The 25,529-nt window shown below is 45.3% G+C and overlaps 1 protein-coding gene across 1 annotated transcript; it reads left to right on the forward strand.

Moving 5' to 3' along the window:
* The first annotated feature begins 151 nt into the window (after positions 1-151).
* LOC126516679 (uncharacterized) lies at positions 152-25,158 on the forward strand. The gene is made up of 9 exons (XM_050166779.3): positions 152-977; positions 2,399-2,495; positions 5,342-5,458; positions 6,747-6,950; positions 8,833-9,054; positions 16,169-16,240; positions 18,531-18,629; positions 20,899-21,010; positions 23,267-25,158. The coding sequence occupies exons 1-9, from the start codon at positions 780-782 to the stop codon at positions 23,808-23,810; spliced, it is 1,665 nt and encodes a 554-aa protein (XP_050022736.1). The 5' UTR covers positions 152-779; the 3' UTR covers positions 23,811-25,158.
* The last annotated feature ends 371 nt before the right edge of the window (positions 25,159-25,529 follow it).

Raw genomic sequence — 25,529 nt, forward strand, 5'->3', positions numbered from 1 at the left:
CAGGTGCTACAGCTAAGAACAAAAAACCTACAAAGCAAAGAGCGCGGGATGGACGGAAGTGAGGAGAGTACTGTAAACGCAATAAATGAAAGGAGGATGAAAGTATGCTCGTGCTCTCTCCTCCCGCTTTTTTTTTTTTTTTTTTTTTGCACACTAGCGTCGAGTTGCGAGGACAATCTGCAACTTTTGCCAAATGCTTTATTATAGCCTTCAAGATTGACAACACAACGTCGACGCTCTCTAAGGTGAAACATCTAATGTTAAATTTTTAGAAAACTATTAAGCTATTTATTTCCAATAACGCATCTAATACATGGGACATAATGTACCATAACCTGATATAAAGGGCCAATTCGCATTACTTCTTGTAGGCTTTCTTCTTTTTTTCCTCTCAGCGTGCTGCGTGGTGCTGCAACGTGCTCCTTCGGCATAAGCAAGCATAAGCGACATCGAGAAATCAAGGTGGCGTCTGTTGTTTGTTTGCGTGCGCTTTGCGGGGTCTTCGCGTGGTACGAACCTAAGCTTCCCGTTCGATCGTACGCTGCCTCACCGGTCGGAATTAGATTAACCGAGCACTCTCGCAGAGAGCCTTCATATTATCGTTAGCGAGCGGAGACGGCGATGTTGTGGTTGCACTTCAGAGCGATCCCGGTGTGCCTTCCCAGCGCGGCCTAGTGATCCCCCACCTCCTCGGCCGTCGCACGGAGGTCCCGTCTCCTTGTAGCTGCCGGAGCTGCAGCACGCTGATCGTCAGTACACTCGAAAGAGAAAGAAGAAAAATGGCCGATTTCCTGCTTGAGCGCGAGCTGCCCAACCTTAAGGTTGCCGTGGACAGTAACACCTTGCTGGAAACTGACAATGATGATTGCATGGACTTAGACGAGAACACGAAGACGGAGAGAGGCGCCGACATCACGGAGCCGCCGCAGATCGTTGTGCCCGCACGAATCGCCGACCGCGCTCGCAAGAGTTCAGACGTGAGTAGCTTTTGTTTTATCGTATTTTGATTCGTAACGACGAGGCCTTTCCTTTTTTTTCTGCAATAGTAAAGCGGATCACGGCTTAACAGCGCTGGTTCGCTTTCGGCTGCCCGTGGCACACGCTGTTGAGCCGTCGTGGTGCGCGAGAGTACAGTGCCATATGTGCCACAGCGAGGCAGTGCGTGCCATTTACTTCGGGCTACTTCTTGATCGCCAGTTCCTCGTAAGATGAGAAATTTAAACGCAAGCGGAGCCCCTTGTATCTCAGCTTTCGTTGCAGCCGCGCTAAAATCTTCGTGGTTTGCGCAGGACACCGCACGACTCCTCCGTCGCTCGACCGTGCTTGCGAGCCAACTTATACACACGACTTCGTACGCTGCGTTTTCCTGCGTTGGATTACGGAGGACGCACGCTTTTCGCTTTGCGTCCATTCATTTCCGCGTATCGAACACCCATTGATGCTTCCTGTGAGCGTTATTTCTTATAGGTGTTTGCTTGGCCAGCGGTTGAGCTTGGTTACGTAATATGTTAACACCGAACGAAGGTCGCGTTTATGTTCGGGAAAAAGATGTTGGTAGGGCATAACTTCTTGGTACGGTGAAAGCTATCGCAGAATTAATTTCGCTTGGCTTTTGCGCTCGACTATTGGCCTTTATTTCAAGCTCAACTTGTGATTTCCATCTGCACATGTTGGGAACGTACGCGATAGCATAAGTTAGAACAGCCGCATTTTAATACGGCGCAATTCAGATGCATAGGTGTCATAAAATAAACATGTGTTGTATAGTACTGAGATAGTTTGCTCATTTTGATTCCAAATGTGTGTGATCGATATTATCATTTTGCAGTGTTCATTGCGTGAACATTGCGCACAAATTCGGCCCATGTACAATGTTCTAAAAGGTTATGATGTAGGTGTGTTGAAGGCTTATTTCTTAACTGCAGTGCTAGCATGCCACCTTTTATTTATTTATTTATTTATTTATTTATTTATTTATTTATTTATTGTCTGCATTTGCTGGGTGTGTCTGCACCACACAGTCAAACAGCAAGTTGATTGAGCGAGCATAGCATGCCTATGCTGCTAAATGTGTCTATGTTGCTAAACATTCAAATTGAATGTTGAGGATGAGGACTGCTGAAGTAACTGGATTTTCCCAAGTCCTTGGAAATCCATGTCCACAAGGTTTGAATGCCTATCATGCTTCTTCTCCTCCTCCCTTTTCTTTTTCTTTTCCCAAAATATTTTACCTTAGTATAGAATACAGCTGCTTGCCGTTTGACACTGGTTGTTGGTTGCCTTTGTATGATCTGTAAGCCATCAGGGCATGGAAATGCCCTGATGGCTCGATCTTGATGACCTTGAGGTTGATGGCTTCAAGGAAGTCACTCTTGGCAAATGTTCCTTTTCTTACCAGGAAATGGCAGCAGACGACGTGGACGACCCTGAAGCCTACATGGTCCAGTATGCAGAGCTGTACCGGAGTCTTGGTGTTGACCCCAGGCGCCCCGGAGGTCTGACACAATTTCTATTCCAGGCCTTATTTTTAACATTATTTTAGGACATGCAATTATATTTTATCACCCATCAGGTGTACCTAGCTTGCTGAACTCATATTCATATGTGCCACAATAACTCAGTGGATGCTCAGTAGTTGCTGGTTCAATCCTTGGCCCTGTCAGCTACATTTCAATGAGGACGCAATGAAGAAAGAGAGAGAGAGTGTGGGTACAGCTGTTTGGTCGGACATTACGTAACTTTGTGTAGCTCTTTGCTTCAGCACCTTTCGTAGCCCCTTTGCTGCTTTGAGATGATGCTTTATTAATCAATCAAATTTCATTATAGCAAAGTTACATGTGACACAAAAATACCCTCATTACAAGCGTATATTTGTTATTGGTGGTACTTGGGATAACTGTTTTATATTATTTTTGTTATATCCAATAGTTTGTTATGTTGGCATTCAACTTTATCTGCAATTTCAGCAAAGATACTCGTGGTGGAATGCCCTCATCCACCTGTCATGGTGGCTCAGTGGCCATGGTATTCTGCAGCTGAGCACGAGGTCTCCGCTTCGATTTCCAGCCACCACTGCTACCTTCCAGTGGGGACTAGAACCCCTCCATACACGTTACCGCCGACCAGGCCAAATGCTGCCAACATACCCACCTTCTCCGCACTCCTCTCTCTCTCAGAACCTCATCTTCCTGGGTCAAGTGAAACTTGCGTCTTGTCAACTTCTGGTTTTGAGCATAGACGACATCTGTGCCGTCTGCCACTGCTGCTATTGTGACTGGCATAAAGTGCTTGAAGAGACTGGGATGAAGAGGGAGAACACGACCTTCCCCCGTCTTTTCAAGCACTTTATACCAGTTACAATGACATACTAACACCACACCGCCACCCCGCCCTTAACCCCCCCATCCACGCGCCAGCACCTCAGCGTGTATGTGGGGGGTGTACCCCACCCTGCTGCCACAGAGTTGCGACCGTGCTGCAGCAGCGTAAGCCAAAAGCCCAGAAGTGGAAACATCGTAAACAGAAAGCGCGGAAGTGGAACTGGTGTGTGCGACAAATCAGGGAACAGTGGCGCAAATCAAAAGTTGGCACTACTTAGCAAAAGCGGTGGTATCGTGTGGATGAAGAGGCTTAAGTGGAGATGAGGTGTGAAAATGCTCATGCACTAAAATGAAAATGCATACTGTGGATGGCCAGGTCGTCAAAAATTATGCAGAGCCCTCCACAATGGCCACCCTCATAGCCAAATTGTGGCTTTAATACAATGAGCCTCATCAATTATTACTTCATCATTTCTCGTCCATTCTGCATGTATATTTATTTCGACATAAGCTGAAAGTGACCCAATAGGTTGATAACGCTCAACATAATTATTGGCACAAAACTGCAATGCTCATGTAGTAAAGAAGTCGAGTGTAGCTGACCGATTGTGCCGTGAATTTATTAACATGTCGCCAATAGCTCTGGATGTCCACCCTACTGAGACAGAGAGGGATGGGTGAATTTGTTAACAGTTGCTGTTTTTGCCTTGAATACATAGGTAAATGTTTTTAAAAACAACTGGAAATAGGTGGCAAAACGACATTCGTTGCACAAGAAACAGTACCTTGCATTAACCATGCTTCCAGTTTTTGTATCTGCTTTTTTTTCTATGTTGAGTGGTCTGATGACTGAGCACATGGTGGTGTGGTAAACGGCTCTAAGAGGCTGAAATTTGCTCTGCACCAAAAGTTTTGTTGTTGATCCTGCAGGGGGACTGTTGTACCATTGTCACACAGTCATACTTTAGGACCTCAAACCTGCAGTCTATCGGCTTGACAGCCAAATGAGCTCTGCTATGTGGGCACTTCACCGACCATCAGTGCAATAGTCTGCTGAGTCGACAGTGTAGCATGGAACTTGAAAACCTCAAAAGCCTACTAGTGAGCGACATTGGCTTGTATTTTATCTTCAGCATGCTTATGCCAGCCTATCAGAAGGAACATAATCAAGAAAAACCTAAAGTGGCAAATTATTTACACTAAAATTCATTTACCTTATCACATTATATAAGGCTCTGGTTTCCATAATAAGTCCAAGCCATGAGAAAAGCCCCATAGCCTCATTGTTGCCTTAATGCTTAAACAAGCCTTACCTAACTCTGTGCGAAACTCATGGATGCGGCAACATACTTACTGTGTGTTATGTAAAAAAAAAAAACATCCATTGAAAACATTTCTTAGTAACACGGATGGGCATATTATTACTTCAGATTTATCTCTAAGCTAATCGCTCTTGTAGATAAACTGTTGCTGTAGACTAGGGTGCCACAAGTTCTTCGTGTCAGATTGAACAAACCTTAAATTCACCATAATGCTTGCCTTGTGGTGCTGATACAGCTCCCTCTAGTTTATTACAGAGGCCAAAAACGCTAAGCATGACATTGATATTACACTTTTTGCTCATATCACCACACTCCTTATCAAATCATTCCTGGCTAAGCCACTGTCACCATAGTATTGGCCACGTGCAGTAGCCATTGACTGAGGGCGTCTTGCACCTTCTGCTGCCAAAACAATAGCAGGTCTCTACAACACATGCATCTAACAGCTACTGCCTGTAACATGTGTCCTACTTTGACTTTGGCTTTAACTCTGACTTTGACTCTGGCTTTTTACTATTATGCCCACAAAAATATTTATACCTACCGCTTGTTTTCTTTAGTCACCATAACTTTTGCTGAAAGATGAAATTATTGGTTAAGTAAGTCCTTAACCCAAAAGTTGTTCTGTTATTTCCTGCAGCGAGTTCTGTTTATGTTTGTGTTTGTCATTTATTTTTAAAATTTTTATCATTATTATAGGAACAAGACTGAATGCTGTGCATGTCAGGGGCGTGACAGACATGGCCACCGATGACGTGCTGGAGTACTTCAAAGACTACAGCCCTGCATCTGTTGACTGGATCAATGACTATGCTTGTGAGTCCCACTCGCCTTGATGCCACGATTCAAGATCTCCGTGGAACTGCAACAGGACGTGGCAGTTCATTGAACGCTATATATCTCAATTGCTACCTACTTCAATCACGATGTTATGAGTATGGTTTAAACTGGTTAATATTCTGATAATAAATTTATAATAGTTAATTTTGAACTGTGGTATTTCAAAAGATTGTATGCAATGATTAGTGAAAGCAGTTGCTAAGCGCTATTGTAATGCTCAACGTTGTCTGCCAGTACAACAGCCAGTGTAGGCCTAAATGCAAAAATGCAAAAGGTATTTAATGCATGTGGCTGTTTCAAACCTGCTTTAGTGTTTTTGCTGTCTACATCATGTATACATTGTAACGTGTTATTTATCACAGCAGAAAAGACTGTTGTGACTTGCATATCTTGAAGTAAGATGAGTCTCCAAGCTTTTGCATTCTGCGCTGTGCTGTAGTCATATTTTATCGTGTGTTTTTATTCTTGCAGCTATAGCTTAAGCACCATTGCCGGTGGCAACATCTTCTGAGATTTTAGTGCAAACAAAAGTATGTCTGTTGTGCACAGCTCATCTTGGAAGATAACAGCCAAAAATGGCTGTTATCAGCAAGAACGGCAATGCTCTTGTAGCCAGTGCTAACCGGTAACGCTTCCTGCTACATAACTGGTACGGCGGTAATGTAGTAACTTTTCAAGCACTTCCACTGGAATGAGTCATCCCATCTCCTCGGTCTCCTTTATTCCATCTCAGATTAAGACTTGTAAGGAAAATTGTTCAATTTTAATTAAAATTAATAGTGTTACTGCCACTATTATAGTATGTTGATTCCTTCCACGATAGTACAATGTTACTACTTTAAGAATTCCGTAGTCTTTTTCCTTGAGTTATTGCAGAATGAAAGATGTTACCAGATGCACTGATTAACACACCTACTATAGATATTTCTTTTACTTTATCAACAGTTTGATAATCTCTGACTCTCCGCTTTGACTATCCCTTGTAGTTTTTATGTGTAAGTTATGTATTCTTTATTGTTATTAAGAAATATTTTCTTTCCAGTATGAATACCGAGTGTACTTTAATAACTGTATGTATTAACCCCCATAATAGCACAACATAGAGGTGACAGTATCACGAAACAAATGAATGAATCAAAGTTTTGGTCTCAAGATAAATAGATAGTTCCAGTTTGTTTACGGCAAATGCGATAGTACTAGCACATCAAGTTAGCTATGTGTCTCTCTTAGCGATGTCACATCGTACACTGTCACTTTGGTTCAGGTAACGTGGTCTGGCAGCAGAACCAGGATGCTGCCCGTGCTCTGGAGGAGCTGAGCCGGCCACTTCTGGTCAAACCCAAGGTCCGGGAGGGACACGATTCGCCCACCCTGGAATCAAAGCCCCCTCCCATCTGCGTCTCGCCTTTGAATCGGACCGAGCTGACAACAGCAGCCGGCAGCATCATCCGTCAGCAGTCAGCCGAGAGTGAGTGTCAGGCGCTGCCGTCATCTTACAAGAGCATGGTCGGTGTGTCATGACACTTTTTCCTTTGTCTGATGGTACTGTAGCGCCACCACCATCAGCCATGCCCCCTGGCCTTCTCAATCTATCCTCACCCTGTGAATGTAAACTTTCTAATCTCATCGTTAATTTGATTTTCTGCTACCCACAGCTGTGTTATCCTTTCTCATATTTCTTGCCATTTACATACCTGCCAACTTCTGCAATTTTATCATAAAATGCTCTACTTTTAAAGTTTTTATGCAAATTTTTTATTTTTGTCTAGTTAGGCGGAACTGGTCTCAAAAGAACAAATAGTCCCTCGCTTATTTTCCTGAGCAAGCCGTCAATTCAGAGCCATCTGCAGTGGCAACACCAAGTTATGCAATACATGTATAACAACAGCCTAAATTTTTGGTCATAGTTATGTGCATATTTCATAAGTAAGCTTCATAAACATTTTGATTGCAGTGGAGATCATTCCTGCTGCAACTATATAAGCAGAGTGCTGGTTAGCCGTGTGCTTACACAATAGTGTCTGTGAATTTCTAAATAACAATCATGCGGCATGTTAAGCAATAACAATTTTTAATATATTTCATGAAATGTCAGTATCTTTTGGCTTCGACTGTGGTAGTATATTTTCATATTCTAAGGTCAGCAGGTATGCTTATAACAGCAAACTTGCTTAACCCTTTGAGGGTCAGTTTTTTTTTTTCTTTTTTTTTCGCCATGGGCAACCCTCCCAAGGTCGATTTCGTGATATGCAGATTTAATATCTTCAGATTTATTTATTTCGGAATACTGTCAATCCCTTGTTGGGATTTTTACAGAAGATTGACCTATTTGGAAAAAATTTACAGCAATTTTTTTTCAGTGACCATAAAGTGACAAAAAACATTTTCTGTAGGTAAATATCCATTGTTTATTCATGAATACAGATAGGTTTGCGTAAATACTTATTATAAGAATAAAAATATATATACACTGGAATTGTTATATTCCAATTTGAAACTTGCACAGTCGTCCTCATCGAAGTAATCACCGTTTGACTCACTTGCAAAAGAGCAACTGGCATGCACATCCAGACTGTGTATGTGAGTGTGCGCAAGAAAACTATGGTTGTGTGCCCATCAGAAAAAACTGAATGAGTTGGAAACTTGAAGTAATCTTTCGTTTCATCGCCAACAAGTGGCAATCGGCTTTCGTGAGCCTCAAGGAAAGAAACATAAGCATATATGGCAGCATTGTTTGTAAATGGCAGCACCGTTTGTCATTACCAATGCCCACCTGTGAACAGATCTAATCGCACCCCTGTGAGCACTAAACGAGCAAGCATCTAGCGGTGACCCTTTGAGAGATTAGAAAGCAGATAGACATACATTTTGAAAGCACACCAAACGGAAACAGCTCGCGGGGCGAAACTAAATCTAACCACTGTGCACACACAAATGCGCAAGCAGTCGTTGAGGCACTGGCAAAAAGGAGTCGTGGAATTAAAACCAAGAGACTATGAAACGAAAAAAAAAAAAAAAAGAACATTTCTTGTATTCATGCAGGATAGCAGCACTTGCTAGGCAACAAGAGAGTTGAAAAATCGCAGCGTTTTTCAAATATATAGACGGCATCATAAATATATGGCATCGACTGTTTGGGACTTGCCCGCGGTGCCATATATTGACGTCTTTGACCCTTAAAGGGTTAAGCCCGGCATTGGTACGAGCAAAGACCTGCACAGTGCTTTTTAAGCATGAGCCAAGTTTTATTAACTTTATTCGCATGGGTTACGTAACTACAAGAAAAATGCAGTCGCAATCAGCTTGGTCCAGTGAACTGAGAATTATCCATTTGTACATTTAAAATGCAGCTGGTGCGGGAGATGGAAGCGAAGAAGTTGTGGTGATGTCGGACGACGAATTCGCCGACGATGCGGGCCCATCCGAGCCACCTGCCGCCAAGAACACTGCGGCAGAGCGTGAGGAGCTGGACGTCTCCGAAGTTGGGGTTCCAGTGCCTCCCGGAGAGTGGCGCCGAGCCGTCAGGCCACACCCTAAGGCCAAAATGCTACTCCTACGCTTTTCAAACAAGTGTAAGTGCTGTCATCTCTTTCTGCCTCCCGTGTTTTGTAGACCAGGGCCGCCTCCCTTTAAAGGCCAAAGGCAATGAAATATTTTACTGTGTAAGAAGCCTTGCTTCAGATATTGAAGCCTCTGTGCAAAATGTTGCGTTCGAAATGTGAGTGTATGTGATACAAAAAGCTCCACAAAAATATATGTTTCTGACACGGAAACTGTAAGAAGAAAAAGTGTTGCCATTAGTACGTATTACTCACAAAAAATGATGCAGAACTGGGAACATTCAGAACCAGCGCGATGCCCGGGCGTGACCTCTGAGGTCAGGCAGCCCTCTTGGTGCTCTGGAACATTTCGGAGGTTGTATTCTGGTATTTGCGTCATATCTGCTGCCCACCAGGTGTCCCCGTCGTCTACTTACATGCTATTTAAAGGCCGTTAATTGGAAAGTTGGACGGTTACCAGCCCTGTAGCTTTGCCAAGGTTGCATGCCAAAGTTTCATTGCTCTTCGCCTTTAGAGCAGCCTGGTCTTCAAGCTCACGTCAACCCCTGAGCTAAATAATATATCAGTACTTGTAACAGCTGGGAGACTGTGATCTTACTCAAAAGACTGCCTCTTCATCCCCTATTTTTAGGGTTTTTGGCGCACATGTACGGCGCCGGTATTATGTTAGATATTTGCGCATATTCAACAACACTGGAGGCACTGCCATCTCTGGAGTCGTCCAAAATAATGTGAAATTGTTTTTTCTCTCGCCGGGCTGCACAACTCGAATTGTTCACCTCTGCCTGCTTGCTCACATTCTCGTGGGCAAATTGTCTGCCACTTCAAGGCGTGCTTGGAGGAGATGATGTCGTTCCTTACAGCCACCACTATCATCTTTCTGGTAGCTTAGATATAGTCCTGCACCACAAAATTTTTCTTTTTCTTTGCCTTCAGTTGTGGTTCACCTTCTAGTTGGGGCCTGCGTATTCCCGTAGACTACAGTGTGTGCAGCTGTTGTGTGCAATGCCTCTTCTCGCGGCAACTGTTTAAAGCGTTTCTTCTTTTGGCTCATTTCTGATGCGTTTCTTCTTCTGATGAAACATGTTTTTGAGACAAAATATGATACCTATTAATTTTGCTAGCTGTCCCCCCCAGTCTTTCACTGTGCAGCGTATTTGTGTGTATACTCTCGGTGCGAGTAAAGCGTTTCCGAGACAAAATATTGCTTGCGATAAATTTTTACTGTATTCGTGAGTTCTCAATCATTTTCTGATACTGGAAATTGCAATTAAAAAATGACTACAGGGGGAGCATATTGCAAAAAAAATTGACCCTATCAGGGTTCAACTTCTTGAAACCTCTGTCAGTTCTAAGCTCTTACTATGACACACTACAGTAGAACCCCGCTGTTACGTTCCTCACTGCTGCGTTTTCCCGGCTGCTACGTCGTTTTCATCCGGTCCCGGCATAGCTTCCATAGGATCCAATGTATAAGGAACCCCGCTGTTACGTAGTAGCTGTGAAAACGTTCCCGCATGATACGTCGCAACTTAGCACCCCGAACCCGCCTGGGCTAAAGTAGGCAACGCGCTCCAACCGCCATTTTGGCTTTTGACGAGTTTTGGCTGGGCTTGGCCGGGCTTGGCTATGGAACTGGCTGCAAGAAGCCGCACGCCAGTTCGAGAGGCCGCCACTAAGTGGTCATTCGTGAAAAATGCTCTCATTATCATCACTGTGATTACGGTCACCGCATGGTTGTTGGACGGGTCGACTAACGGAGGAAGGAAACTCGGGAGAGGCCCTCACGTCACTCTTTGTGAAGCAAAAGTGAAACCGGAAGTTGGCGTTGCCCGTGGCGTTGCTCCGCCTATCGGGCCAGCTATCCTCTCTTGTTTACATTTCTCCCACGCCGCGCCGCGCGCAACCAGGCTGCTCGGACGCGCGCGCTCCGCAGCAATACTAAACAATCGTTAGCAGGTTAGCATGATTACGCCAAAGAGGGCAAAATTTCCCGCGGATATTCCTTCGTCCGTTGCCATTGCCGTGGCGCGGTGACGACGAGGAGCACGAGCCGCATGATGCCAGGGAGTGGCCAAATCCTAGCTTTGGAGAAGCCGTCGCGGCTCTAGACCTCCTCCGCAGGTACGTCGCACCTCACAGCGACGCTGACAGCAATGCGGTCTTCCAGGCTATTGAGAAACGTGTGGCGATTTCTAGCGAGCGAAAGAAACGGCAAGCCACCATTGTAGACTTTTTTTAAGTCCTAAGCGCACTCTGTGGAAATAAATTGTCTATAGTTGAAGCTGCCCTTTTTTTCATTCATTTTCGGAGCTTTCCTCACTGTTGCGTTTTCCCGGCTGTTACGTTTATTTTCCCCGGTCCGGTGAAAAACGTATGAACGGGGTTCCACTGTACAGTCAATCCTGGGTATATCAAACTCTAAGGAGATAGCGATCATTCAAAATATAAAATATGTCAATCTAAAGCTTATCTCAGATCTCCGCAAGTCTCGGACATTTTCCAAAGGGAACTTAACGATTTGCTTCTCCAAGAATGTGTTCAGCGCACAAAAGTTGACTTCTTTCTTGATCGCGAACGTTGCAAGTTGCTTCCACTGTGGAATGGTCTTCACAACATTCGCCCTAGAAGCTTGTTGCACGTTGCTTGTTGCACGTTTTTGTTCAAAAGAAGGTAGAAATGGACGCACCACAGAAGCAAACTAGCCTGTATGGATATGCACCGTGTCCGGCAGTGTGTCCATTACAATACATTGTTTAAGGGGGGACCTGGTGCACGAGCAGAGCTTTATTGTTGTTAACTCTAGAGAGTTGAAACTTACAGCTTATATTCAGTTTAGTGAGCTGATTGCAAATATGCAATCAGTTTTTTTCTATGTTTAATGAAAAAAAAGTTATGCAATCTTTAGTATTATAAATTTGGGATGTGACTTTCAAGAAACTTATTGTACTGAGAGACCTAAAATTAACTGGGTATGTTCCTGAATGTTTGAAGAGTGCACATATAAAGTTTTGTATCTCTATCTACATATTAGCCAACGTTATCAAATTTTGAATTAGCAACCTTGGAAGAAAATTTTTTGTTGTTACTTCTTGCAAGATTTGAAAAAGTTGCATTGCACTAGCATACTATATTATAGTTTTCTTGCACTCTCCGACTGTTTAGCATTCAGGAAAAAAAAGAATCGTGCAAATCGAAGAACTAACAGAGACACAGTGCACATCCCAAATCTTCGTGCATGCGAAAATCATGATCTGAGAAAAACGCAAAAAACATTTAGCAATGTGAAAAATACTTTGTATGGGACAAAATCATAGAATTCACCACTACAATGAATCAGCATGCTCCTGGAGAATAGTCCGAAGCAGGCTTTTCTTTGTGTCTCTTCTTGATGGCTTCCTGGAATGCTGCCGATGATGTGCGCTTTCTGTCTGCGTTGGCCACACGGCGGCTGTCTTTCTCGGATGCTCGCCTACTGCCTGCGCAAGTTTGTTGCACATGCAGCTCACTGAGTATGTGCGAGCTAGACTGGTGGCTTCCGAGGTTGAACCGCGTAACAGCTTCTGCCACGGCAGCCTCAACAGCAAACAGTGATGCATTCTTTTCTTTTGGCGCCAGGCTCCAAATGATCGAGTGCAGCGATTCATTGGCATTTTGTGTCTTCACTCTCTGGCACCTCTGCAAGAGCTTCTTATCAGAGAGGCGCTCATACACTGGCCGCAGTGCATTGCTTACAGCATATGGCAGATTGTATCTGCTTTTTTGGGGGGGCTCATTCTTTGCAATGGCTGCATTATATTTGCACCATGAATAAGGGCCGTGGGGACAAAAGCTATGGTTGGGCTTCTCATCAGTTGAGGTTACGTGGTAATATGTAGCCCACACTGCTGTGTGCATCTCATCCACATTTCCCGAATGTGATTTGAGCGCCCAACCATAATAACTTGTCAGCTTATTTATGAGGTCTCCTGTCAGGCGGCCCTTACCACTGATGCGCTCACCATTTTCCGCTTTCTGCTTCTGCACAAGATTCCGCAGCGCCGTTCCCATGCGTTTCTGCACGTGGTTTGTGCAGTCTTCCTTTTCCACAGGTATGAAGCCGTAGACTTTTGCTTCATCAATGGCACTGAATGATCTGCTGTCACCATCGGAGAGCATGGTTGTGTACCTCAGGCCATGAAGGGAAAGCGAGCGCTGAAATAAAATTAGTGCTGCCTCCACCTCCATCTGGCCTGCCTTGGAAGACGTGTTCTTTTGGCATGAATGCTGCGACTTCCAGTGAGCATAATCTGGGGTTCCTGGTTTCGGGCCAAGCTCACAGCCAAGGCAGAAATTCGAAAGGACAACATAGTCCAAAACATAGCCTGAAAAAAGCTCTATCACTGTGGCCACTCCTATGTGAGATGAATGTCCCCGAGTGTGCCAAGTGCCATCAAAAGAAACTGCAATATTACCTGCATTTCCAAAATTCAGGCTTCGGTATACATTCTTCACCGAAGTGGCACACTTAGCCATATTCTCAGTGCAGGCACTTGTTGCAGCTGGGTTTAGTTTTGATTTCAAATAGTGCTGATAGGTCTTGTGAAGGCCTCTGTGCGAAACCCCGATAGCGGCAAAAATATCGTTAAGCACAGTCTGCCCGTTTCCCGTGCTCTGTACGGCACGCGCCGCGAGAACATTGATCTCGAAAGGATTGCATTTGGCAGTGCCACTAACGCGTTGCGAGCTCCATTTCGTGTCAATTTCGCCGCAGTTGCTGCACAGAACTTTCAGCTTCACGGCAATGCCGTACTCCCGCGAGTCCCGCTCGATAGTCACCGCTCCGCGGCACACTCGGCAACCAGCAACTTTTAGTAAACAGTTCACCATGTCGAGGTCGACGATGGTGTACGTTTTTGTCGACGCACTTTCCAGACGAGGCTCGCTTGTTAGGCACTTCACTTTGCGCTCCGTCGCTGAAACTGAGGAGAGTTCCGCTATTTTTTCCAGTGCTTGTTGCGCGATCTGATCTCGCTCCACCGCCGTGAGATACGCCGTGTCGATTCTCGCGCGGTCGGGCCGAGTGCGCATCTCCGTAGCACACGCGCCCGTGACGACCGCCGCTCCGCAATCAGGGGTGTCCGCTGTATGTTCACGGTCCGCCGTCGACATCGCGAGCGGCACCGACGTTTTCCGTAGCACAGGCCGAGCGCCAACGCCGTCATCCGTCACGATCGCCTCTTCCCGTTGTGCTGCACCCAACTCCTCAGTTACACCGCTGTTCCGCGGCGTCTGCAAGTCCGCCGGTCCGATAAGGTCGTCAGACGTCACTGGAAGTTCCGGTGCATCTTTTCGCTGCACCGCGCGCTTTCTTCTACGCTTCCCAAATTTATGCACTGTACGGAATTTCCGTGCACGGTTTGGCATCTTGACTGAATACGTTCACGCTGAGCGATAGTCCAGGCAAAATGGCGTCGCCGGCGCGGACGCCCGGCGTTCCCGCGCTCCAATCAGAAGGCGCTATTTAGTCACGTGATGGTCGCGGACCAACAGGATGGCGGGATTGTCTCTCTCGTTGTTGCCTGGTTGCTCCCTCCTGAAGCAACCTTGAATGCCCGTTTTCGGCGGGAAAGGGAGCGGGAAGCACACGCTTTCGAACGAGACCAAAATGGCGGCGCTCCGTTGAGCGGTTTCGAAACTGCGAGCGGCGCAAGATGGGGCGTTTTCGGTGCGTCTTGCAGATGAAAATGAGCGTCTCGCGTGATAAATACGGCGTTCTTTTGCCCAAAGACGCGTCATTTCGCGTTAATTTTTTGTCGACAAGCGCGTGATGACGTCTAGATTGCGAAAATAACAAAACTGAAAAATCGACTTTTTAGTGATTTTTTCGTCTCCAAGACCCGTGTACCCCCTTAAGCACTCTATTATTATCGCCATGCGGACTGTTGTGTCGGGTTTCAGCACCAACTTCCAGTTGGAAGCAGTCGTCCTCACTTCTCGACCGCCATAAAGAATCTGCGCCTCTCTCCTTGCGTTTCGCTCAGCGCTCTGACGCCTCGTGGCCATTATGTCCCTTTGTTCTCGGCCCTTCCCCTCTGGCCCCTGTCTCGGTGACTGCCGGCACTACACATACACTGTTAGTTTCAAAAGTGGCTGTCAAGTTGCAGAACATCCTAATCCATTTTCAGCCAAATGTTTCCAAAGGGAACGTGTGAGGAATCATGTGAGCATGAATGAAACATGTTCAGCGCAGACCTGCAAATCGCACAGCGATGCTCACCGCTGTCACAAAGGTCTATCCGCGAAGTGTGGATGTGGCGTATGGGGGTTTTGCTAAATTCAAACTGTAATGTAAAGATCCGTCCAAGTGGAGGTTGGGATAGGATTCGTTTTGGCTGCTCGCAGAATCTGAAGTGCCATTCCCAGAAAGCCTTTTGTCTACGAGAAGACAAACCTGGCACAGCATCTCCAGTTCGGCATCCCCTGTCTGGCACCTGTCATTGAAAAGATTGAGCATCATCCACGTTTTTAGTGGAACGTATATCGGATTGGTCACATTCCTAAAGCGAAGTGGCGATCTGCTCTCTCTGATATGAATGGCTGCTATTTGCACAAGCCATCCATATAAGCACAGCAAGCGAAACTGAGAGCGCCCTGTTCATTTTTGCTACATGGCAGGTACTACCCTCCATGTTCAATCTCTTAACGGCATCTACCAAAACAGTGCCGTTTCAGATTTGCGGGCATTTAAATATTTCCAACGACACGAGAAGTGCACACGCAGGTGCAACGCACCGTTTGATAGATTGAATGTGACGGTGAATGGTTGTTCAATGTAGGCCCGGTACATCACTATACATTTGCTTGGGGTATTAAGGGGATTTTACAAATGCTCAGTGTAAACAATAATTCTATATATCCGAGTTTGATGTATCAGGGTTCGACTGTAGTAAGCATGGCAGCCATTGGCCAGGTTTCTTAGGATGTCATAACTTCAGCAGTGCCTCTAGCAGGACTAGAAACTACTCTCCTATGCCTGTTGAGACAGTGGCACCATCTAGTGCTGGGGAGCAACACCACTTTAGTAATATGTTCTATTTATGTCTGCTTTTTATTTGAATTATGTGCGTAACCTTTTTGCCAACAGATGACAAGAAGATGCCTGGAGCAGAGAAGCACAGTGACTTCTACAAGAAGTATGGGAACCCTAATTATGGAGGTGCGTATGGTGCATGTACAGTCAAACCTCTATACATAGAACACGGATATATAGAATTATTGCGTATATCAAACACTTTCTGCATCACCTGAGAAATCGCATGCATTTATAATTTTTTTATTTCGAACGGGGTCAGACGTAACATGGATATGTCGAACTCTGCCACCCCAGGCCACATGTGCTCTATTGACAGGCGGCGAGCTTCCACAACACCCTCGAAGATAGCGGTGGCACGATGGGCATTCCCAGCTGCTGCGCACTATAGCTGCAAACATCGATTGCGCCAAGGGCGCCATTTGAACGTAGCGGCGTACGCAAGTGGCAGCGTGGCTAGTTTGACAATGTCAACGATGCATTGCATTTGCCGCACTGGCTTCTCCTCAGCGTCGCACTCTGCGCCTGCTGCACCTCGTGAGGAATGGCAGTTTCCTTCCACGAAGATGCTCAACAGCGTGCATTCACTGGGCTCACTCGTAGACCCCATGGCAGACACGACTTAAAGGGGTTGGGACACCAAATTTTGAGGCTATAAAAAGCATGTTGTAGGCTGCTTCCATATGCAAGGATACCCAGAACGAGGTATTGGACGCTGGAAACATTTCGAAATAATTTTAGTTCAGCTCCAAAAAGTCATTAAAAACTCCTTCTCGTGGTCGAGACCCATCGCTAGTGCGGCAGTTATGACGTCACAGAGGAGGAACGAAAATACTGACGTCATAGCACACGAGCACAAAAACGTGACGTATGATGAGTAGCGATGAAATACCGATTACGGAGCCTGCTGAGCCGTGCGACCGAGCATAGCCTCCACTATGACCGAGCTACAGGCATATAGAAATCATTTCTTAATGCAAAGAAGGGGTAAGGCGTGCAGACACGGACACAAGAGGAGAGAAGTGGACAACACGAACGCCGCACGGTGGCCTGCGAACGGCAAACTGCGTGTAGTAACACTAGCCGGCCGACTCCGAAAGGGACCAGGATATGCGCCGTTCGTGTTGTCTGCTTCTCTCCTCGCATAGTTGTATAGTTCGGCAGCTCGGAGCAGTCTCTCGTTCGCTTGGCCTTTCTCAATGTGAGGGCCCATCCACGTTACCGGCACGGAGACTCGCCGCACGCCGTTTGCCGTTCGTGGGCCCCCGTGCGACAGCGGTTTTACTCGCGAACGGCGAGATTTACTTGCTGTAGAGAGGACGGGCCCGGGACCCATTTGTGCGGCAGCCGTACGGCGAAACGGCCAATCAGCGACCGAGGAGTGGTCACTCTGGCACCGACGGCAGCCTCACCGCCTCTGATCGTTCGGCGCCGCCGATATCGTCGCTAGGCCTTTTCCGGTTCACTTCAAAGCTAAAGCTTACGGCGCTTCGGAATGAATCACCGACTCTCACAAGCCGCAATATATTCTTACCGTTGTTGTCGCTCTTCGCAATAATTATAATAATCGCGACATGCACTTCGAATCGCCGGTTGTTTACCTCTGCTGGGAGAGCAAGCGTACGTGCGAGCAGACGACGCAGCATCGTTTTACGTCACTATTTTTTGTGGCCCACGTGACCAAGCCATGTTGCATTTCCTCCTCTGTGACCTCATAGCATCCCCCGGAGCCCAGAAACCGAAACCGAAATCGCTCAGTATAATAATGTTATTATTAAATTATTTATCGGATGTATATGAATCCCGCTGTGTGTATCGTGCTCCCTGAAGCATGACGCAACGTTTGAATCAACAAACGCATGAACGCAAATTTTGTGTCTCCACCCCTTTAATGCTTTGTCATTGACAGTGTTTCAAAATGCTTCGATTGACGGACGGTAAGATCGCAGCGGAATTAGCAGCCAAACGAAGATGCTGTTGAGGTTGATCCCGCAAGCGCTAATGTTGCTTCGCTCCCAACTTCAACTGAAGCTGTCCAACTGCGGCGCAATAGAAGGCACCGACCTATCGCTTGTGGATCATTTACTATGTTGAGGATGCCATGGTTAAACGCGTGGCTGCCAGTAAGAAGCACGCTACACTGCTGCAGTACTTTCAAGCAAAGAAATAAATATGTTGTGTGAAGCTTCAAGTGAGTAATTATTGCGCCACAATTGGTTCATTGACTGATTTGTACAAGTTCTTTACGCATTTTTTTACGGGATTTTATATATTGAATTCTGGCCATATCGAACTATTTCGTGATCACAACGCTGTTCGAGAGAGTATCGAGGTTCGACTGTAGTTGCCTCAGTTGTCACTGCAGACAGTGCCAACAGTGGTTGATTGATTGTTTTCTTTACTCGGCTTGTTCCAGGAATGACTGGCCTCATCAGCAACTCCAGAAAGCGCAGAATGCGGGAGGCAAAGAGTGCTTCTTTTGCGCTTGGTAGTGCCAGGTCCATGGACACTGAAGGTGTGCGCTCTCTTTCTCTCTCTCTCTCTCTCTCTCTCTCTCTCTCTCTCTCTCTCTCATTTTTTTTTTTTTTTTGGCAGCGCTAGCTTTGCGGGTCTGTTTTCTGTCTTGATGCGTCCACACATCCATCCATAAACCATGTCACAAATCTAGCTTCCTTACGACCTTCATAGTGGCTAGGGGTACTTCCATCGTAGGGTGTCATGTGCTCTTGGCAACAAAGGAATGACAACACACGGTAGTGCCGAAACAAAAGGGCATTTATTGCACATTCTTACAAAAGATTGCTTCCTAGCCACATTACACTCAAGGAATGATATATGCTAAGGAATCGAGGGGAGTTCGGGAGATGCAAAAGCGTAGAGTCGCCCCACAGCATGAAGTTGTCCAAATTTTTCGTCATAACTTGTAGCACTTGTAAAGTACTACCAGTAGCAATAATAAATTCTAATAGAAATAATGTTTTTTTTTTCTTCTTCTTCTTCAACACTGGTAATTCCTGGAGCCCTCTACGTTTCCGTACGTTCATCTTGGGCATGCCACAAATCTAGTGACCGCCCACTGCAGCAGATCAGTGGCTGTGTCGTTATGCTGCTGAGCACAAGGTTGAGGGTTCAATTCCCAACTGTGGCACCCGCATGACTATGGAGGCAGAATGCAAAAGTTCTTGCGTTCACGCAAGAACCCCAGGGGGTCAACATTAACACAGAGCCTTCCATTATGGCAGTCCTCGTAACATCCTGTACATTTCTTGGGATTTAAATCCCGTAATCTATTTTAAATCTAGCAACCTACACAACGTCTGTTGTTCATCCATGTACCTGCATGGAGGTTAGCTAAATGTTTCTTCATTCATTGTAAAGCACTTGCAGTATCTATATAGGCAAGCATTTTTGAGGATCAAGTGCTACCTTCTATGATGCCATTGTAATACGCCTAGTCACCATGGGTTCAAAACATAACGAAAGGACTGGTTACCATAATTACTTGATTCTAACGCACCCTCACTTGTAATGTGCGCCCGTTTTACGTGACCAAAAAAAGGAAAAAAGAAACGCTCTCGATTGTAACACACACCCGTTTGCCGTGACCTCAAACAAAAAAGAAGTCCTTTACAGTGCCACGCACCTCATTCTTTCATAAGAAATACAACTTTCTCTCATCTGGAAAAAACAAAGATTTACTCCCAGTGCACTAAAGTTGCAATAAATAAAGTCGTAGTTTCGCCCAAAAGGCAAAGCATCGATTACGATAGCAAATTTGTAGACAGCTATACGAAAAGTAAGGATAGTAGTTTTATCGGCAGTATAAACTTTTAAACATTCGCTGACTAGCTAAATTAATGAGCATGGTGTCACGTGTGCACGAGCGAACATGAACACGTCTCACTCAATGACCGCGGAAACTCTTTATCAAAACGCTGGAGGGAGGAAGTGCAGTAGCAGGAGCGAGAGAATTGACCTTTGTGCAGCCTCTCGCTTCAACGCGAACTAAGCGACGAGAACACAGTGCGGTGCGCCTAGATGCGTAGACTCTTGTCTCAGTCACAGATCGCTTTCAACATAGGAGTCGTGTGGCCATGCCGTATGTAGCAGCCGCTGGTGTAGAACGCCTCTTCTGTTTGCGCCAGTTCTGCATGCAAGTTTCGGGAACTCCGAACACCTGTGACGCGGCCCGATTTCCGTCCGTCTCCGCACACATGATCGCTTTCCTTTTAATTGCGGCGGCATGATGAACTTGGCATGTCTTTGTAGTCGGCACTTGCATGCTGAAAGAGCAAACACAGAAAATGGGAAGATGGACGGTGCATTAATCTAAGCCAAAGGAAGCACTGGCTAAGCACCCGTACTGCAGCACATAGAGAAAGCTACGGCAGCTAGGCTCGAAACGCGTACGAGGCAGCCATCTTGAAATGCCGATGGTGATATGGTAATGCAGATTTAGGGTCATACTCAATTCTAACGCGCACGCAATGTTTGAACCCATTTATTGGAAAAAAAGTGTGCATTAGATTCGAGTAACTACGGTAACCAAGTTGTCGGGGTATGGAAAATAGCAGTTGCACTCCATGGCACAAACCAATTTTCACTTCTTCATCTTTTCTTGTCTCTTGCTAGTTTTGGTTAAGTACATTTTTTTGCATGCATGACAAGAATTGTACATTGTGACAGCCATACAGGTTGAATTGGTCTGCCAGGAATTAATGTTGCCATTGCGAACTGTTGTAGCCATGGCTTTGCTGTATGCAATAACTTGTGGCGCATTGCAGATGACAGTGACAGAGGTCGCTCCCTGCTGGGGGCCAGGCAGCGAGCAGTGAAACGGATGCGCATGAGGATGTACGCTGATGAAGAGGAAGAGAAGCAGCGGCGTGGGAAAAGGTGAGCTGTAAATTATATGCGAAGTTCCCGTCAGCAGGCTTTCTTGCACATCTAACTTGCCCGCGGCTTTTCGGCTGTGGGCCAGCCAAACGAAGCCACTGGCAGAAAAGCAAGCATGCGCATTTGAAATGCGCCGCTTCAGGTTGGTCTTGCTGAGTATTTGACATTCTTCTGGCAGATTATTAGGCTTGTGCGAGTACTACCAATTTCTTGGTTTGAAATGAAATTGAAGCAACTATACTAACGATGTCAAATAATTTTGAAGCATGTAGTTTGAATGATTGTGTGACATGCATAAAACCTTGATACAACAGCCAGAAGTTGACAAATATAATAAAAAAAAGACAAGGCCCTTTGCAAGGACGAAGAGAGCTTCACCCCCTTTTACCCCATTCTTTCCAAAGTGCATTTATTGAGATATTTTTATGCAAAAACACAATTTGAATGTTTTTGATAATGCCAGCACTACAGAGAATGTGTTTACAGATGTTGGCTCAGTGTTGTGGTTCAGCATACTGGAAAGTTGAATTAAAAATTCCATGATTGGAGGTCACGCATACTATAGTTTGCTGTTACGTGTAGTTTAGTTGTCCAGCAGTAGTCGCAGTTCTTCTGGCTTCCGGTGGCCATTTCACTTTTGTATGCATGCGCATGCGTTCATTCGTGATGTGATCATTGTTCGTAGAGTTTGTCCCAAGTTCGCCATGCTGCAGAGGCAATGCCAGCAACGTGTGTCAAGGAGCTTACAACTTGACGTAAAAGTTATTCCGATACTGGCTGGCTACTGCTGGCAGAAGTAGCTGAACTTTTGATAGTGCGCCAGAGGAGAACGAGGCCTTAGGGTGGTGTGCAATAAATGTTGGTTCCTTGTGCATAATAGAAGCATTAGTTCAAGTTTTATTCTTCTAGAAATTACAGGTCATACAAATTTTGTTTTACGGCGTTGTAATCACTTGGAATGGGTGAGTATATTTTGCGATGTATATGCAGACATGTCTAATTGCGTTTCGTCGTGTCGACCGAGTCGGAATAAGTACGCCTTATACACGAGTGTCTCTAATGTACCAATTTGTTTTTCAAAAGTTGCAAGAAGTAAAAGGTGCCTCTTATACAATGGTGAGACCTATACGCTAAAATTTATGGCACTTCAAACAACAAGTAGCATAATATTCAATTAAATATTGAAAAATATTGGTTATTCGCACAAGCCTACACTATACAGCTCAGTAGACCGTAAATAATTATGGTGGGGAGTGCCCAACAAGGGGAGCGCCATCCAATACATATACATGAACGAATATGCAGCATGCCAAACAGCTTCAATCGCGCAATACCCTAATCACAGCCATCTATCAAAAAACCTTCTTTCTGCATTCAAGAGTAAAACTGATATGTCATTAATGCGTAATTAACCTCACTCTTTAATGTGAAATGCCTCTAACTGAGCAGTATGACCAGCTAGCGCAGCAACATCTACTTCTACACTATACGCATACTTTGCACTATCAGGAAACAAATATTTGCTTTACTGTAGTCAATATTGTCCAGAGCCTTGCATCCTTCACAGTTGCATTATAGAGAACACTCACTGAAATGAAGCTTGGCGAAATAAATTTGAGATCGACTTCATCGTATTTTATAATTCGTTATATCCATGTAAGGCTGCATTCAGTGTTTTGCTAAGTACAGACTTTCTTCCTTCACCATTTGTTTGTGTCCTTTGTGGCTTGCTTTCATCAAAATTCGCTGCTGTGGGCCTAGAAAAAGAGCCACGTGTGCAGCACGGTCGGCACTGTGTCTCGCATAATAGATAACCCACTTATTAGTGTCTAGCCTTGTGATGGAGTGGGCAGACTGAGTATCTCCTGTTTCAGAAAGCTCCCGCAGTAGTTGCAGAATCATTGCATACACATGCGCCTGCAAAATACATGCAGAGCACATGCACCAGTTTCCTTTATGCCAAGGACGCAGAATTGAAATAGGCAAATTTACAGCATTTCATTAACTGCTTCATGAAAGCTTCGCTTCACCATTTCAAAATGTGCATTGGAAGTGTTTTCTCGCTCTTGCACTGTCCTAAAAAATATGTGTAACAATAACAAGCGTAGTTTAAAATCCTACTGCACCTGAGGGACACTTTGGAACTTTCTCATAGACCAAGGGCTGCGATGTACTTGTTTGGATGCGATGAAAATGTCTTAGGCATACAGAAAAATTATTAATGACATCATTATTTTTTCATTCCGGCTTGAACAGGCCTGGGGCCTTGGGCACACCAACACCTCCCACGCCATGGTCAACGCCAGGCAACTCCCCGACCTCGGACGAGGAGACCTTTAGTCGGTCCCTCAGCATCAGCGTCAGCGGCAGCAGCGTCTGGGACCGGCTGTCTGGTGGGCGAGCAAACCTGTTTACTAGACAGGACCACGAAGACGTTGACGAGTATGGGGACGATGAACAAGATAGATTTCCGGTTCCCAGACGGTCACGCTATGTCGACCTGGACGACCCAAGCTTGCGTGATGACTACGATCCCACCGACGACAGCTACGGTGCCAGTGGCTACGGCGACGACTTTGGGTTTGAGGACAGGTCGGGTCACGGGTCTAGAAGGGGTGGCCACACCCGGAGAGATGATGAGGATGACGAAGGCGACGATGAAGACGCGCGTCGGCTTCTGTCAACTGTTCGAATGCCCGGCACGGATCTGAGGTCCAAGCTAGAGAAGCTGAGGCAGAGCCGGTCAGCACCGGAACGTATGAACCCACTGCGAATTTCCGTGTCCAACGAGGCACCTTGATTTGAGGGCAGATGTGGCCGTGCTGTGGATTTCTTTGAGGGTTAGACACTGTGGGTGGGATTTTGTGTCTCGATGAGGGCATAAGGACTTGCTTTCCGGGAGCATAGTCCGGAACATTGCCATTGCTGCTCTTTGAGCAGTAAAATGGAAGCAACGGCTTGCTGAAAGGTTTTCATTCTTGTGTAGCAACATTGTTTTTTCGAAAATATCATGTGAGAACTCGCGTGAAGATGGGAACCGAGGCAAACGTCAGTGACAGTCACTCCACAGGGGGTCGACAAATGCTTTGTTTTACTCGCATCGCTTGCAGTTTTGAGGCCAAGTCTACTGAACTTATTCTGCTGTGTACCCAAGGGGCACCTCCAGCTGTGAAACCACTCTTTCAGATTGAGCGCTTGTGCTTAGGCACCCAATAAGCTGCTAGTCAGAAGGTTAAATACTGTCATGGCAGATAGACACTAAGCGTTGTATGAGCAACTGCCAAGCTAGACCCTAGGGCAGTGGGTGAAAATGGCATGTGCTCCCAACGCATGCGATGTCTCGGTAACCACTGTAGTTTTCCTTGTTTGCAGTTGCCTTTTTTTGTTGTTTCTTAATATGCTAGTTAGTCCTGATGTGTCAATAAAATTGAGCTTATTGTTTACACTCGAATGGCTGCAAGTAACTTGCAAAAATGAAACACCGCTTGAAGAAGTCTTGTTTCAAATTGTGCTGGTGGAAATTCCAGACGCCTAAAGAGGGTACTGCTCAAAGCAGTTCAGTTGTTTAGTATTTCATTTACGTCTAAGAGACTGCAGTATAAAAGTTGGCGCAGTTTGGTTGACCGGTATGTTGCAAATCTGAGGTTGCATAATTCAAGTGTTGCACCATGTTGCAATGTAGTTGCGCTCTGGTTAATGGTGCTTCTTAGCTTTTTTTTTTTTTTTTTTTAACGTCGACTGATTGTGGTGCACAAACCTAAACTGCCAAAAGTTTTCTTTTATTTGTTATAAAGCCGAAGCATACATAAACGACTTAAAGGTATTTCTGTTCTCCATATGTTTTCCTTTTATCACAACAAAAAAGTAAACCTGTGAGGCAATCGTGAAATTCGTTACCAGATTTTTTTATGTTGTTTCTGAGCTTGTGTTACTGTCATTTTGATGAATTGACCCGGCTGGCAGCACATGTCATCAGCTCCTTAAATACCTTCTCAAAAGGCATCACGCGCTACAAGTGTCATGTTGCATGTTGCCGAAGGTACGCAAGATGTTTGCAGGCCTGGATGCTTCCCTTCCCTTGAAATGTTTTTGTCATTGTTGAACATTTCATGTTTAATATGAAAATAAAGAAGCTCATTATGGTGGCAGCTTATGCTGTTTTTCTGTTTTGCATGGATACTCGTGTCACAATATTTTTTTTTTTTAAAGCGGCAGCAACTTGTTTCGAACCAAACATTTCATGAAATTCACCCATGTAGGCCTAGGTACTGCTAAGGTTGCGACCTTTTCCAGGAGAAAATAAAAATGACACGTAAAAGGAAAGGGGTGGGGTGTTCAACAAACTGACGCAAAAATGCAAAACGGCAACCAAGTTGCACCCGAAGTACAAATATTGCATGGTTGAAATTTATTGAAAGTCATTGTATAAAATTTGGTGCACATTCAAAATATTCGTGCTGTTGCAAATAACTTATACATAATAATTTATATATACAAACAACAGTGGAAGCCTAGACGG

Source organism: Dermacentor andersoni, chromosome 3 (genome assembly GCF_023375885.2).
Source record: "Dermacentor andersoni chromosome 3, qqDerAnde1_hic_scaffold, whole genome shotgun sequence".
Taxonomy (NCBI): Eukaryota; Metazoa; Arthropoda; class Arachnida; order Ixodida; family Ixodidae; genus Dermacentor; species Dermacentor andersoni.